The following is a 15,548-nucleotide window of genomic DNA, read 5'->3' as shown; positions in this document are numbered from 1 at the left end:
GGATGGGGAGGAGAGGGAGAGGGGAGGGTGAGGAGGGGGGATGGAGGGGGTGGGGATGGAGTGGGTGAGGTGTGTATGGGGAGGAGGAGGGGATATGGGGAAGGAGGAGGGGGGATGGAGGGGTGAGGGGGATGGAGAGAGGAGGAGGACGGAGGTCCAGTAGGAGAGGAGGGGTGGGCGGTAGACGGAGAGGTGGGGGGAGGAGGAAGGTGTTGGGGGAGGAGGGTGCCGAGTAGGTAAGGGGGTGGTGGGGGTGGGGATGGAGGAGGAGGTGGGAGGATGGGGGGGTCGAGGGAGTGAGGGGTGATGGGGTGGGGGTAGGAGGAGGAGGGGGGTTCAAGTGGGTGGAGTGGAGGTTGGGGGTAGGAAGTTAGTGGGGTGGGGGAAGGAAAGAGTGGGGGGAGGAGGGGGAGGGGTGGGGGTGGAGAGGGTGGGGGTTGTGCGGGAAGTGCGGGGGCCAGGTAGGGGAAGGGGAGGTGCAAGTGGGGGTGTGTAAGGGGATGGAGTGGGTCAGTGTGGGGAGGAGGGGGCATAAGGGGGATTGAGTGGGGGTTTGAGTGTGCTACGCCAATACAGGAGAGGCTTTGGGGCCAGGGTTCACTAACTCACACCCTCTCACCTTCCCTGTCCCCCCTCTACAAGGAATGATCCCAACGTGGTCGAGTATATTATCAATCTAGAGGAGTTGTTGGCCAAGCAATACAATGATTACTTCAATGAAAGAACCAGCAAGGAATCAGAAGAAAACACCAAGCACTAACGTTTTTGGAAATTAGTAATCACTCAGTAAAGATGATAGAAGGGCACTATTGCCTAGACTTACCTTTCAAAGAAGAAAGTGTTAGTCTGCCGATTAACCGTCGCCTTCAGAATCTGAAACGGGTTTGGCAAGAATACAAAATGTCATGAAGAATATACACCTTTCCTCACGGAGATGATTAATAATGGTTATGCTGAATGGGTACTAGAAGACCGGTTGAATCGATGTGATGGAGCTTTGGAACACCCCACACCACGGGGGTATCATTCAAAGAAATGAACTTTAAGAGTGATCTTCGACGGTGCTGCGGTTTTCAAGGGTAAATCATTTAACTGTCACCTGCTGCAGGGTCCAGACCGAACGAACTCAATCATCGGAGTTCTTATCGGATTCATATAAGAGCCGGCGGTTTTGATGGCCGATATCAAGGCAATGTTTCATCAGGTCAAAGTATCGGAAAAGCATGTTAACTACTTGCGATTCCTATGGTGGCCGGATAGTGATGCACCACAAGATCTCGTTGAATACCGGAGTAGTGTCATCACCAAGTTGTACAAACTTCGCATTGAGGAAAACCGCCGAGGACAATGAAGCTCACTTTCCAGAAGAAGTGACAAACACAGTAAAGAGCAATTTCTCTGTGGACGATTGTTTAAAATCCATGTCGTTGGAACAGGAAGCAATCCAAATGGTAAAACATCTGACTTCCCTCTGCAACAAGGGAGGATTCATGCTATCGAAATGGATCAGCAACAACTGTATTGGAAATCATTCTACTAGATAACAGAGCCAATGAGACCCGGGAGTTGGATTTGGACAAAGACAATCTGCCTATGGAGAGAGCACTGCGATTGCACTGGTACGTTGAAACAGATGTGTTCACGTTCAGAATTTCGATTCAGGAACGACCATGCACAAGACGGGGTATCCTGTCTGTGATTCGTTCTGTTTACGACCCTTTCGGATTTCTTGCACCATTTACACTACCAGCCAAGGAAATGTTACAAGATCTCTGCTAGAAGAAATTTGAATGGGATGAGAGTACAACGCAAATCTTCTCTCAGCGATGGACAGAGTGGTTAGTAGATCTCGACAAGTTCTAGGAGTTCAGAGTGGACCGGTGTATGAAGCCTACAAACTTTGGTCGAATCAAATTTGCACAGCTGCATCATTTTTCTGACGCAAGTGAAAATGGTTACGGTACTGTTTCATATCTGAGACTGGAAACTGATAACAATGAAGTACATGCTGCATTCTTAATGGGAAAGTCCAGAGTGGCACCATTGAAGCAAATGACGATTCCCAGAATGGAGCTTGCAGACGCAGTCTTAGCTGTCAGAATTGACATTTTGCTGCAAAAAGAACTACAGCTTAAGCTGGAGGAATCTATCTTCTGGACTGATGGCATGACAGTGCTTAAGTACATCAACAATGAAAACAAACGCTTCCTAACATTTGTAGCAAACAGGATCTCTTTTTTAAGGGATGCCACTAATGTATCACAGTGGAAGTATGTTAATACCAAGGAAAATCCTGCAGATGAAACCTCTAGAGGATTAACAGCAAACCGATTCTGGAGCAGTAAGGAGCAGTAAGAGATGGATCAATGGGCCAGAATTCTTCTGTAAACCAGACCGAGAATGGCCAAGGTGTAACCTAGAAACTGAAATCTCTGCTAATGACCATGTGATCAAGCAAAATATCTCAGTGAACGCCGTTATCAAGGATCCACTGGATTCAACAAATCATTTAATTACCCATTTCTCATCATGGAATAAGTTGAAGGCTGTGGTAGCTTGGTTTCTTAAAGCAAAGACAATGCTTTTGCAGTGGACTCGTAAGAGAAAGGAAACTCGGGATGCTACGAGCAGCTTTGACACGGATCCTGACAAGCTGAAAGAAAAGGTTGACAAAGAGATGCAAGTCTTTAAGGTATCATACCGGGGACCGAGCTTATGACCTGATGATCTTTTTAAGGCAGAAAATGCAGTTATCTCTTTCTGTCAAAGACAAGGATACAAGGAAGAGCTATCAACATTACAAGCTTGTGAGCATGGTGTTAAAAGAAATAATCATACATACAGGCTTGATCCGATACTGGATAAAGGAATTCTGAGAGTAGCTATTCGCCTGAATGAACTAGCGATGCCTGAAGAGGCTAAGCATCCTATTATTCTCTCGAAGACCTTTCATATTTCAACATTGCTGTTAAGACATATTTATGAACAGATCGGACATGCAGGAAGAAATCAAATGCTGTCTCAACTTCGTAAGCTTTCATAGCTCCTTTTAATATCTATTGGTAATTGTTTCGTTGTATACGTAGAACAATTAGGGGCCGATGTGTAGGAGCCATTTACGCTTCAATTAGTTACTATCATTATATTATGGCTTTGTTTAATATTTCTAGTTTCTGTTTTTTTTTTGCATGCTTGTGGGTGTGATTTGATACGTAATGGGGAGTGCCTACATCTGAGGAGGCTAGCGGGGCCACAGAGATTGTGGGTCAGTTTAGTCTCGGAGGATGGAGAGAATACCGTTTTTAACCATATGACCACACGGCCACAACCACGACCACACGACTACACGATCCCGACTGTATTGTTTGCAGAAGAAACAGTTGATAAGAACGAAAAGTTATGAATTACTCTTTTGATTTGTGCGACGCTAATAAAGACCAATTAGTCAAGAAACAGCGTTTGGAAGATTTGTTGTTGTTATCTCAGAGTGCGGTGTGTGCATCAGCTATACCTCCACTCCATCCCGAGCAGTAATGGCTATCGAAGTTGGACTTTGAGACGGTGTATAATCTGCCATTACATAACATATAGTAACATATAAATTGCCCCGCTTAGCTACTCAAATGTTTTGTGTTTACTTTTGGTATAAACCAGCAATTGCGGATGTTTGTTATTGACTTCGAAAGTAATATTTTATCAGGATCGACCCTCAGTGTCGATATTCAGTGGAACTGGGATTAATGGAAGGAAGGCAGTGTGTGAGAAGCACGCCAGGACCGGGGACTGTTGGACCAGATGCGGTTATCAAGGCGGGGAAGCAGCGTTATATCAGCACCACTATTCGTGGTCAAAAACGTGAGGAAGAAATGTCGAATGGAAATTCAAACGAATATTTCAGTATCTGTCTTGCAATATCAGGGACGCCGTGGCGTGAATGATGATTTATTTGGGGGGGGGGGTTACGATAGCTGGAGTGGTAGATGGGATCACTGGTGATATTCATCGAAATCACACCAACATTAAATGAAATAACCCAGTGTCAAGGACCATTCATTCATTGGAAAGCATGAATTCCTATTTTCAGTGAAACATACACAAAGTGCGGGTGTAACAGAGGGTCAGGCAGCATTCTTGGAGAACGTGTAGAGGTGACGTTTCAAATAGTGACCGTTATTCAGACTCCCTTTTCAGCGACCCACTTTGTTTTTTTACTCGATCGTTAAGTTGTTTGCTTGCCATCTCCCATGGTGCAGTCAATGGCTGTGACGCAAGGTGTTTGTTTTGTGAGTGTTACTAATGTCGATCAGCAGGTATGAGTTCATGTCGCTGGAGACCCATCGCTCTGGTATATCTCGGTGCGCACCAGAAGGCAGGGCCACAGAGCTGCGGCGATGACGGACTGACGGAGCCACGGGAGTTAATTGTGTCTTACAGCTATGGGATATCCATTGATCTATCGAATTGAAGATATATATTTCCCAACCATAGCGACTGTCGCTGTTTTCGGTAATTTGTTTTGTCTTTGATTTTCATGTACGTGCACATGCTGTGAGTTATTACGTGAAGTACTCCGGCACTGCCGACGTTAAACAAACATTTTTTTCTGTTTCGATAATTAACTTGTTTAATTTGGTTAGACGTCCATTTTCCTTCTGTAACTGCCGCAGTGTGCACGTCATGGCCGTTGTTTATCCTGGCCTGCATCACTCTCCGTACATCCTCGCCACCACGCCATAGTCAGTACTGCCGATGTCGCACAGTTCCGGAGACGCAGGTTCAATCTCTACCTCCCGGGCCACATGTGCAATGTTTCATCGTTCCTCCTCCGACTCCGCGCAAGCTGCGCTCGTCTTTCCTCCCACATGCAATCGACCTGCCTAATAATGGTTGTTGTAACTACTATTTATGGGCTTTAGGGCAGATGGATGCTACAATGTGGAGGGCAGTTGATATGAATGTGGGCGGAATGAAAAGCTGTGAACGTAGTATACATTGGTGTTTGATGAGTTGCGTGGACTTCGTGGTCCAAACGCCGCAGTCTCTGAACTTTGTCCGGGCTAAAGGTCATTTGGTCAACGCATCCAAGTTTGAAAAACTTCTACTGAGACAACGTTCCTCAGATACATTTGTGCAGGTCTTGTGACAGTAATGTCTCTTCTCTCCTTCACAGTGAACCTGTTGGCGATAGTGATACTCTGTCGAGGTAAATGCGGTCTCTCCAAATGCATCACTCGCTACATGCTGGCCATGGCAGCGTCTGATCTCCTGGTCGGCATCACTGATCCGTTTCTACGTAAGACTATTCTAATTTACTTCCCGTATTCTTTTCTGAACATTACTCCCGTGTGCACGACTGTCGTATTCCTGGTCTTTGCAACCACCGCGGTCTCTGTCTGGCTGACGGTAGCCTTCACCTTCGATCGGTTTGTGGCCATTTGTTGTGAGAAGCTGAAAATAAAATATTGTACCGAGAGAACGGCGGCTGTGGTTATCGGGGCAGTGATCGTGCTGGGCTGTTTGGAGAATATCCCCAGGTGTTTTACGATGGTGCCTGGCTACGAATTTGATAATCTTCCCTGGGAGTGCTTCACTAAACCCAACTTCTATACGTCGTCTGCATGGATCGCATATGGTGTCACACACCGCGTTCTAACCCCTTGTCTCCCGTTCTTTCTGATCCTTCTGCTCAATGTGCTGACGGTCAGGCGGATTGTAGCGGCCAGCAGAGTCCGCAGGGTTCTCCGGGGCCGCAGCAACGGAGGGAATGACAAGGACCCGGAGATGGAGAACCGCAGGAAATCCATTGTTTTACTCTTTAGTATCACGGGCACTTTCATATTGCTGTGGGCAACACAAGCTGTCTTTTACATCTTTACGGGTATTGCGAAGATCGGAGATGACGGCTCCCCCACCGGTTATTACTATATCACAGATATCACGGCGACGTTTTTACAGCTTCTCAGTACCTGTACCAACACGTGTATATACGTGGTGACCCAAAATAAATTCAGACAGGAGATGATGAACGCGGTGAAATTCCCACTGAGGGTAATTCGTGCACTTGTTCGCTCATAAGGACATGCTACACACACACACACACAAACAAAAGCAACCTTTTTGACCATCAATGCACGCCGACAATCTATCACCCATTTTCACTTATTTCAGTTTGTTAATCGTACTCCGTTAAACTGCCCATACTTTTAAACGCAAAACTTACACGTTGAGGACAAGTTACGGAATACCTGCGGAATTCAGAGTCACAAATCACGGAATCTGGCCCTGGGGCTCAGCTCTTCCATGCTCCATCGACGTTAGTCCCATTTGCCTGCGATTGCCCATCATTCATCATAATCATTCATATTCATGCACCCTGTCCACGTGTATTTTAAAGTGTTGAAAAATAACCTGCAGATGCTGTTTTAAATCGAAGGTAGATACAAAATGCTGGAGTAACTCAGCGGATCAGGCAGCATCTCTGGAGTGAAGGAATGGCTGTCATCACCAAATTGATGCAAATGCTCATTTACCCTTTCTCATGAACTTGAGTTTGATATGATTGCATTTATGTATTATTTAACTGTTTTGTTTCAATAACATTTAAAAAGCCAAAGCTTTTTGTTTTAACGCAGCACACGCAAAAAAAATCCATAAATCTGCATTCTGCATTATGGGGTTTTTTTTTGTTGCACTGACCGATGCATTTGTACATAGAATATGGAAATGTACAGCGCAGGAAAAGGCATTTCGGCCCATAATTTCAAGGCCCAACATGATGTCGAGATATATTTATGTCATCTGCTTACGCGTGATCCAAATCCCGCAAGTCTTTGTTTGTCCACGTGCCGATACAAATGCCCCATAAAAGCCATGATACCACCATCCTCCACCACCTACACTAAAAGAGCGTTTCAGGCACCCGACACCCTCTAGTTTAAAACAAAACGTGTCCCAGACACCTCAATTGAACTTTTGTCTTTTTCTTAAAGCTGTGCCTTCTAGTCTTTGCATGTTCATCAACTTTGCTGATGCGATACTGGCATTCTCCGGCTTGCGACCGTGGACCCGGTGTAATCCACACCCCTGTGCCAGGGCGTGGACATTGTTTAGACCAGGTTGTTTTCTTTGACGTTGCTCCCGATATCTGTATAATCCATGGGATCCATAAAACTGTGCTCCAGAACCATATGTAATCAAACATGGACACAAAATGCTGGAGTAACTCATCGGGACAGGCAGCATCTGGGCAGAGAAAGAATGGGTTCGTTTCTAGTCACGACCCTTCTTCGGAGGCCCACGGTGTATCACTCCATCAGAACTACTGCAAAGTGTGTCACTCCATCAGTACTACTGCAGTGTGTCACTCCATCTGTACCAACCCACAGTGTGTTAATCCACACGAACTGCATCAACTGGTGTCACTCCATCAGTACTACAGTGTAGTGCTGAAGTGTTCAAAGTAGGAGGCCCTGTCATTATGCAGAAGCTGACTGAACTCTTTCAATCCATGTGGAATGAAGGGAAGGTCCCACAACAGTTGAAAGATGCCAGCATAGTCCACATCTACAAGAGGAAAGGCAACCGCCAGTCTTGCGACAATCATCGAGGCATCTCCCTCCTGTCCATAGCTGGGAAGATCTTGGCTCGCATCCTGCGCAACCGTCTCATTCAACACCTTGAGCATGGTCTCCTTCCAGAAAGCCAGTGTGGTTTCCGTGCTGTCGACATGATATTTGCTGCACGCCAACTCCAGGAAAAATGCCAAGAGCAGCACAGTGACCTGTTCGTGACCTTCGTCGATCTGACAAACGCCTTTGACACTGTCAGCAGAGATGACTTGTGGAAGATAATGCAGAAGTTTGGCTGTCCCAGCAAGTTCATCACGATTGTCCGGCAGTTCCATGACGGCATGATGGTGAAAGTGCTAGATGATGGAGACGAGTCGGAAGTCTTTCCAGTGACAAACGGCGTGAAGCAAGGTTGTGTTCTTGCCCCTATACTCTTCAGCATGGTCTTCTCTGCCATGCTGACCGATGCCATCCGTGACTGCCAGGATGGAATACACATCAGGTACAGGAACTGACAGAAGGCTGGTCAACCTCAGGCGCCTGCAAGCTGTTACAAAGGTGAAGGAGACCATCATCAGAGATTTCTTGTTTGCTGATGACTGCGCCCTCAACGCCAGCACAGAGCAGAAGATGCAGCATGAAATGGATTGCTTCTCACAGGCCTGTGACAACATTGGTCTCTCCATTAGCACCAAAATGACTGAAGTTATGTACCAGCCAGCGCCTGGAAATCCCTACCAGGAACCACACATCACGGTGAAGGGGCAGAACCTACAGGCAGTCGACAGCTTTATGTATCTGGGTAGTACACTCTAGCGAGTGGTGAACATTGACGCTGAGGTTAACAACAGGATTGCCAAGGCCAGCGCAGCCTTTGGGCGACTCCATGGGAATGTTTGGGAACGGAGAGGACTCAGCCTTACCACCAAGCTGAATGTCTACCGTGCAGTGGTACTCACCACTCTTCTCTATGCCAGTGACACTTGGACTGTCTGCAGCAGACATGCCAAACAGCTCAACCACTTTCACTTGAGCTGCTTACGCAGACTCCGTGACATCAGGTGGCAGGACAAAATTCCCGACACAGAGGTCTTGGAACGGGCCGGAATCCCCAGCGTCCACACCCTCCTACGGAAAGCCCAAGCCAGATGGGCAGGCCATGTCGTCAGAATGCCCGACAGTCGACTGCCAAAACAGCCTCTGTATGGAGAACTGTGTCAGGGCAAGCGCTCAGTAGGAGGACAGAAGAGACGGTTTAAGGACTGCCTCAAAGTGTCCCTCAAAGACTTGGACATCAACCTCAGCACTTGGGAGTCTCTTGCTCTGGACCATCCAACCTGGCGTAGCAAGCTCACCACAGGAGCCCGTGCAGCAGAGAACAGACGCACTGCACAGGCCCAGAGGAAACGCACCGCGCGCAAGGCCCGGGCTACCTCCACTTCCAATGTAGCACCCATCCACTTGTGTCCTACGTGTGGGCATGCCTTCCGGGCCCGGATTGGCCTCACCAGTCACTTCAGGACCCACAGTCACCAATCCTCCAACTGAAAGTGAGGTCATGGTCATTTTCGAACCCGAAGGACGAACAACAACACAGCGCATTGTGTCACTCCGTCAGTACTACCCCCACGTTGTATCACTTCATCAGTGCACTGCACAGTGTGTAACTCCATCAGTACTACTGCGCAGTGTGTCACTTCATCAATACAACTCCAAAGTGTGTCACTCCATCTGTACCAACTCACAGTGTGTTAATCCACCATTACTACCATACATTGTGTCATTCCATCAGTTCCACTGCACAGTGTGCACTCCATCAGTAATGCCCCACAGCGTGTCACGTCGTCACTAAAACCCACAGTATGCCATTACATCATTACAAACACACATGTTCACACCCTCAAACACAGTCAAACAAGCACACACACATACCCGCGCACGAAGACACACACAATCTCTCAAATGCAATCACATATACTCTCACACATTCTCACATACAATCACACATACACATACACTCACACTAACAGATATTCACACGCACTAGCACGAAGAGACACGCACTCATTCGCACACACTTACACACGAATACATTCTCTGACAACACCATCATATACTCTCCCACACACGCACACACGCACACACACACACGCACTATCAAAGAATTACATACTCAAACACTCTGACAAACTCACATACCACATATTCTCTCACATTCTCACAAACAGCCACACACACGCACAGACGCAAACACGGTCCTTCACAAACCCACATGCACTCTCCCTCTCAGAGACACAGATACATTCAATCGCACTTTCATCCACACTTACTAATGCTCACACACTCACACGCACACTCACGCACTCGCACAGACAGAGACACACACAAATATAGGCACTCTTACAAACTCTACCGCTGTCTCACACGCAGACCCGCATGCACACGTGCACATTTTGGGATTGAGTGTATCCTTGGATGTTCGCGGCGAGCAGCGCAGCGTGGCCGGGGTGTTCCCGGTGAGCGGGGCCAAGCCCTTCAGTCGGCCCGGTCGCCCCGGCTCGTCCACCGCGGATGGCGATGAGAACCGCGCCTCGAAAGCGAGGTGGGAGCCGCGAGGAACCGCAGAGAGCGAGGTGGACCGTCGGAGAGCGAGGAAGGCCGCCGAGAACGAAGGGCCGACCCGCGGGTGCGGCGGCAGGCAGGAGATAGATCTATTCGGCTAACGTTTGTAACTTTGTCGGCGTCAAAATGTGGCAACACTTTTGTACAGCCTAGGTGAGGTCATGACGTTACCGGATTGTCTGCAAAACTAAATATTTCACTCTACCTGGGTACGTGATAATAAAGCATAATTGAATCATTGAAATTCCTGCAACCGCATACACTAACGCATACACACACACACCGACTCATTTGCACAATCTCACACATTCACACTCGCATACACGTGCTAACGCACTCTTGCACGGACTCGCACACTCACACTGTCACACACAATCAATATCCAATGCGAGTCAGGCTACACCTCTGGAGAAATCTAGTTGAGTATGTCAGTTTAGTGCAGTTTATTGTCACGTGTACCGAGGTACCGTGAAAAGATTTTGTTGCGTGTTACCCATTCAATGGGAACAAAATACATTATTACAGTCGAGCCATTTGCAGAGTTATAGATACATGATAAGGGGATAACGTTCAGTGCAACGTAAAGCCTGCAAAATCCGATCAAGGATAGTCCGAGGATCAACAAAGAGGTAGATAGTAGTTCAGCACTGCTTTCTGGTTGTAGTGGGATGATTCCGTTGTCTGATAACAGCTGGGAAGACGCTGTCCCTGAAACTGGAGGTGTGCATTTTCACACTTCTATACATTTTGCCTGATGGGTCAGAGGAGAAGCAGGGATGGCAAGGGTGCGACTCGTCCTTGATTATGCTGCTGGACTTGCCGAGGCAGCGTGGTTTATAAGTTGAGTCAATATAACGGAGGTTGGTTTGTGTGATGGTCTGGACAATTCGCAGCTATTTCTTGCGTTCTTGTATGGAGCTGTTCCTAAACCAAGCTGTGATGCATCTTGACAAAATACTATCTATGGTGCATCTGTAGAAGTTGGTGAGAGTTGTAGAGGGCACGCCGAACTGGCTAAGCCTGCTAAGGACATGGATGGGTGAAGTTTCGGTTCGGGACCTTTCTTCAGACTGATTGTGGTGGGACGGGGGAACAGCAGGACAAAGCGAGTTGAACGATGAGCGGGTGAATACCGTTTTCATTGTCAGGTGCGAGGTAAGGGTTGAGCAGGATGGAATTATAAAGAAAGAGGATGTAATATCGGTTGAAGATGTGGTGGAGGGGATGTATTGGTGCGAGTCCGGATGAAGCACGAGGAAGAGCGAGGGGGAAGTGGGAATTTGCACTTAGTTACCCAACATTGGGTAATTTAAAGTTCATACCATTAGGAATTCTCTGCCTCAGAAGGCAGAGGAGACCAATTCTCTGAATGCACTCAAGAGAGATCTAGATAGAGCTCTTAAGGATAGCGGAGTCAGGGGTTATGGGGAGAAGGCAGGAACGGGGTAGTGATTGAGAATTATCTGCCATGATCACATTGAATGACGGTGCGTACAGGCTCGAAGGGCCGAATGGCCTCCTCCTGCACCTATTGTCTATTGTTGCAAGGCACCAAGGGCGGAATATGAAGTGGCGTTCTTTCAGTTTGCATGTAGCTTCAGTCTGGCAATAGAGGAAGCAAAGGTCAGAAAGGTCAGTGTGGGAAGACGCGTCACAACGGGAAGATCCGGGAGGCCTTGACGGAACGACAGTAATTGTTCGGCTGAACGGTCGCCGAGTCTCCACTTGACCACGCCGATGCAAAGGAGACCATATCTGGAACACCGCATGCAATAGAAGGGATTAGATGAGGTGCATGTGAACAGCAGCCTCACCTGGAAGGGCTATTGAAGTGCGAGGGAACGGGGTAGAGAGACATCCCATGGTGGCTAGCCGTTTTAACCGCACTTCGCAAGAAAAGCCTTGGAGAGAGAGGAGATGGCGAGCAGGAGGAGTGTTGGGGAAAAGAGAGAGACAGATAGGGAGTACAGTGATTAAAGGAAGAGATAGCAGAGAAGACGAAAGAAGAGATGGAGGGAGAGTTAAGTAACAAAGGGAGAGTGGGAACATGAAAAGAGAGCGGAGTTCAGATCGCGTGGGTTGGCAAAACGGAGCGATGGAAGGGTCAGATAGTTAGAAAGAAACGGAGGGATAAATGCAATGGGAGTGAGAAGGAGGGGGGGGGGGTTATGAGAGAGAGGTTGACAGAGAGATGGCGGAGCCGAGAGGAATAATAGAGATGGTAGGAAAGAGTGATAGTTCAGAGAGAGCGACAGCAGTAAGGATGGAGGGAGAGAGAAAGGGAGGAGGGAGAGAGAAAGGGAGGAAGGAGAAAGGGAGGAGGGAGGGAGAAAGGAAGGAGGGAGAGAGAAAGGGAGGAGAGAGAGAGAAAGGGAGGAGGGAGAAAGGGATGAGGGAGAGAGAAAGGGAGGAGGGAGATATACCGCATCATTCGCTGTTTTATTTGGGTTGAGGACAATTCTGAAGCCACAATGTTTCTGTTCTCTGAGCGTCGTGAGTCTTTGGGTCGTTCCTCCTCAGAGGTGACGAAGGAAGAGAATGTTATTGTCCCGGCGCAAAATCAGCCCCACTGCAGACAAGCAAGGAGTGAAAGGTTACCGGCCTCGCCGGGAGTGTGGGGGTGAGGTTGCAGTCAGTTAAGCTACGATCATATTGAGTGGTGAAACAGAGTGGAGGGGCCACTTTAGTGCGAGGTGATCTGTTGATCTAGTTCCTCAACCTGTGGACAAATGTCGCCCAGTCCACCTTCAAACTGGACACCAGAAGCCCTGAGAGGGTCCCTGGAATTTGGGATTGCCTTAGTGAGTGAAGCGGATTGAAGGAAATCAGACAAACAACATGAGGCGGAGATTGGACGTGATGGAGTTTGAAACAATATCACCTTTGCTGGAACAATGCCGCTCCCAATTTCCATCCCTCAGTATCGCCACCATTCCCAGTCTTTGGAGTTTCTCAATCAATTCCCTGAATAAATCACGACCTATCTCAGCAGGGATTTCACTTGGCTGATGTCACCTGTTTGCGAATCATTTCAAAAGCTCTATTTTTTTAAACTCTGTTGAAACTTCGCTGTCCCGGTGGAGACGGAAAATGATATAAAATCTCCCGGAATGTTTTGCCCCGGCATTTCATTGCGGGAGATTACCGATAGCTGACGGGGACACGTCGCTGGGCAGAGAAAATGCACCGTCAAAATCTTCTGGGTTATTACAGTATTGAGAAAATCTTGTACGTGATCATTGCTGCCGTTGGAGTCCCTGGTAAGTGAGCAGAACAATTCAAATTTTACAGCTACGTGTGTTACTGGTATTGAGCTGATTCTGATTATGTCACAAGATTCATAACTGATGAGCGTTGTACAAGAATATGTGAAGTATATCGATCCTCTAAATTAAATATTTTTGAATTTAACGATGTGATTTTTCTTATTTTCAGACAGCCGAAACTAACCCTCTCTTTCTCCCACTGCCGGGACCCACCACAATGTTGTTCTTGCCTTCAGTGGGACCTTGCCCAGAGTTGTCCCAGTGCTCGGGACAGGCTGCTCTCCGGGACGGTGTGACTGGGAGGGGTTTACATTGTGAAGTTCACTGTGTCTGAGTTATTGATCAGAGTGAACACCCGCTTCTGTGGACACGTCTCACTGTGGAATCTGTCACAGTCGGATTCCACCGCCTGTTGGTTAATAATTGGATCGATCTCCTGAACCAATGGCCGCGGATCTACCGGCGTGTGCTGTTACCGAACTGAGGAATGAATCCATTAACGGAGCCACTCTGCTGCCGGATCCTAAGTTGTCCCTGCCTTCCCTCTGGAACCCTCCTCGTCCCCATCAGACGCCGAGTTCCCAGAGCCCTGAGTAAACGCGGCCGGTCACGGTAAAGTCTGTGAAACCGGCCCCATCAGAGACTGTGAGCGGGGTTAACTGTAGACAGGAAAATTCCGCCTATTGTAGCGGGCGGCTGCTCGTTCCCTCCCCGCCCTTTACCCCGCCCGTCGCCTTATCTCCTTTCCCCTGAAGCAGGCAGGTCGGGCACAGTTGGAGCCGGGTCTGACATTGTTAAACCTGCACCCGCGCACCGACTCCAACACTCCTGATCTTCAGCTGAAAGTGGAGCCGGTGTTCAGCCCCGGAGACCGGGTTCAGTAATGTCCAGTGTCCGTCCCCTTCTCTTTCCGCAGTGAATTTAGTGGCGATTTTGATCCTGTCCCGGGGAAAGTGCGGCCTCTCCACCTGCACCACTCGCTACCTGGTGGCCATGGCAGTGGCTGATCTACTCACCCTGATCATCGAGGTCATATTGTATCAGATCCGATTATATTACTTTCCTTGGAGTGTCCTGTCCATCACCCCTGTGTGCAGTGTTATCAATGTACTGGCGACTGTAGCTACCGACTGTTCTGTCTGGTTCACCGTCACTTTCACCTTTGATCGCTTTGTCGCCATTTGTTGCCAGAAGCTGAAAACAAAATATTGCACCGGGAAAACTGCGGCTGCGGTTATCGCAACAGCCGGCGTTCTGCTCTGTCTGAGAAACGTTCCCCTCTACTTCACACGGAAACCCTGGACAACCATCGACAATGTCCCTTGGCAGTGTATCACGGTGGCCAGTTACTTCACTGACCCTGGGTGGGTGGCATTTGACTGGTTCGACACGGTTTTAAACTCCGCTCCTCCCTTTCGCTGTGATTCTGCTGCTCAACGCTCTGACAGTCCCGGCACATTTTAGTGGCCAGTCGGGTCCGTCAGGGGCTGAGGGGTCAGAGCAAGGGGGAGAAGCGCAGTGACCCGGAGATGGAGAGCAGGAGGAGGTCTGTGGTTTTACCTCGTCACCATCTCCAGCAGCTTCATCCTCCTGTGGCTGACGTATGTTGTAAACTTCGTCTATTATCAGATCACAGGGATTGGAAATGATTTGAATGATTCTCAATGGATCTTTAACAATGTCGGGTATTTGCTGAGGAATCTTAGCTGCTGCACCAACACATTTATTTACGCGGCGACCCAGTCCAAGTTCAGGGAGCAGGTGAAGAGCGCAGTGAAATATCCTCTCACCTCAGCGCTGCGCTCATTAATCAACCCGCGCCCTGAGCGCATCCCAGAGGGCGGCCGCAGTCTCTCCGCTCAGGGCTCCGGCTCCTCACATTCACCGCCGCATCTTCCAGCTGTCAGTCCCGGCGGATGATCCCATCACCGGCCAAGCTCCGGGACCCCCAGCCCCTCACATTCGCCCAATCGCCCCGTCCCCCTCCGCAATGGGGACCGGTCTGTGGTACTCTCTCTCTCTCTCTCTCTCTCTCTCTCTCTCCTCTCTCTCTCTCTCTCTCTCTCTCTCTCTCTCTCTCTCTCTCTCTCTC

General features: G+C 48.5%; 1 protein-coding gene across 1 annotated transcript in view; it reads left to right on the top strand.

Annotated features, from left to right (window-relative positions):
- Positions 1-6,075, top strand: part of LOC144611205 (uncharacterized) — a 29,228-nt gene extending 23,153 nt beyond the window's left edge. Inside the window, exons 3-4 of the mRNA XM_078430255.1 lie at positions 3,701-3,855; positions 5,121-6,075. Of these exons, the coding sequence (XP_078286381.1) occupies positions 3,701-3,855; positions 5,121-6,075 (1,110 nt within the window). The remainder of the gene's footprint in view (positions 1-3,700; positions 3,856-5,120) is intronic.
- Positions 6,076-15,548: the final 9,473 nt, after the last annotated feature.

Source organism: Rhinoraja longicauda, chromosome 39 (genome assembly GCF_053455715.1).
Source record: "Rhinoraja longicauda isolate Sanriku21f chromosome 39, sRhiLon1.1, whole genome shotgun sequence".
Lineage (NCBI taxonomy): Eukaryota > Metazoa > Chordata > Chondrichthyes > Rajiformes > Arhynchobatidae > Rhinoraja > Rhinoraja longicauda.
Note: the sequence above shows the minus strand (reverse complement) of the source record. Positions and strands in the feature narration are given on the sequence as shown.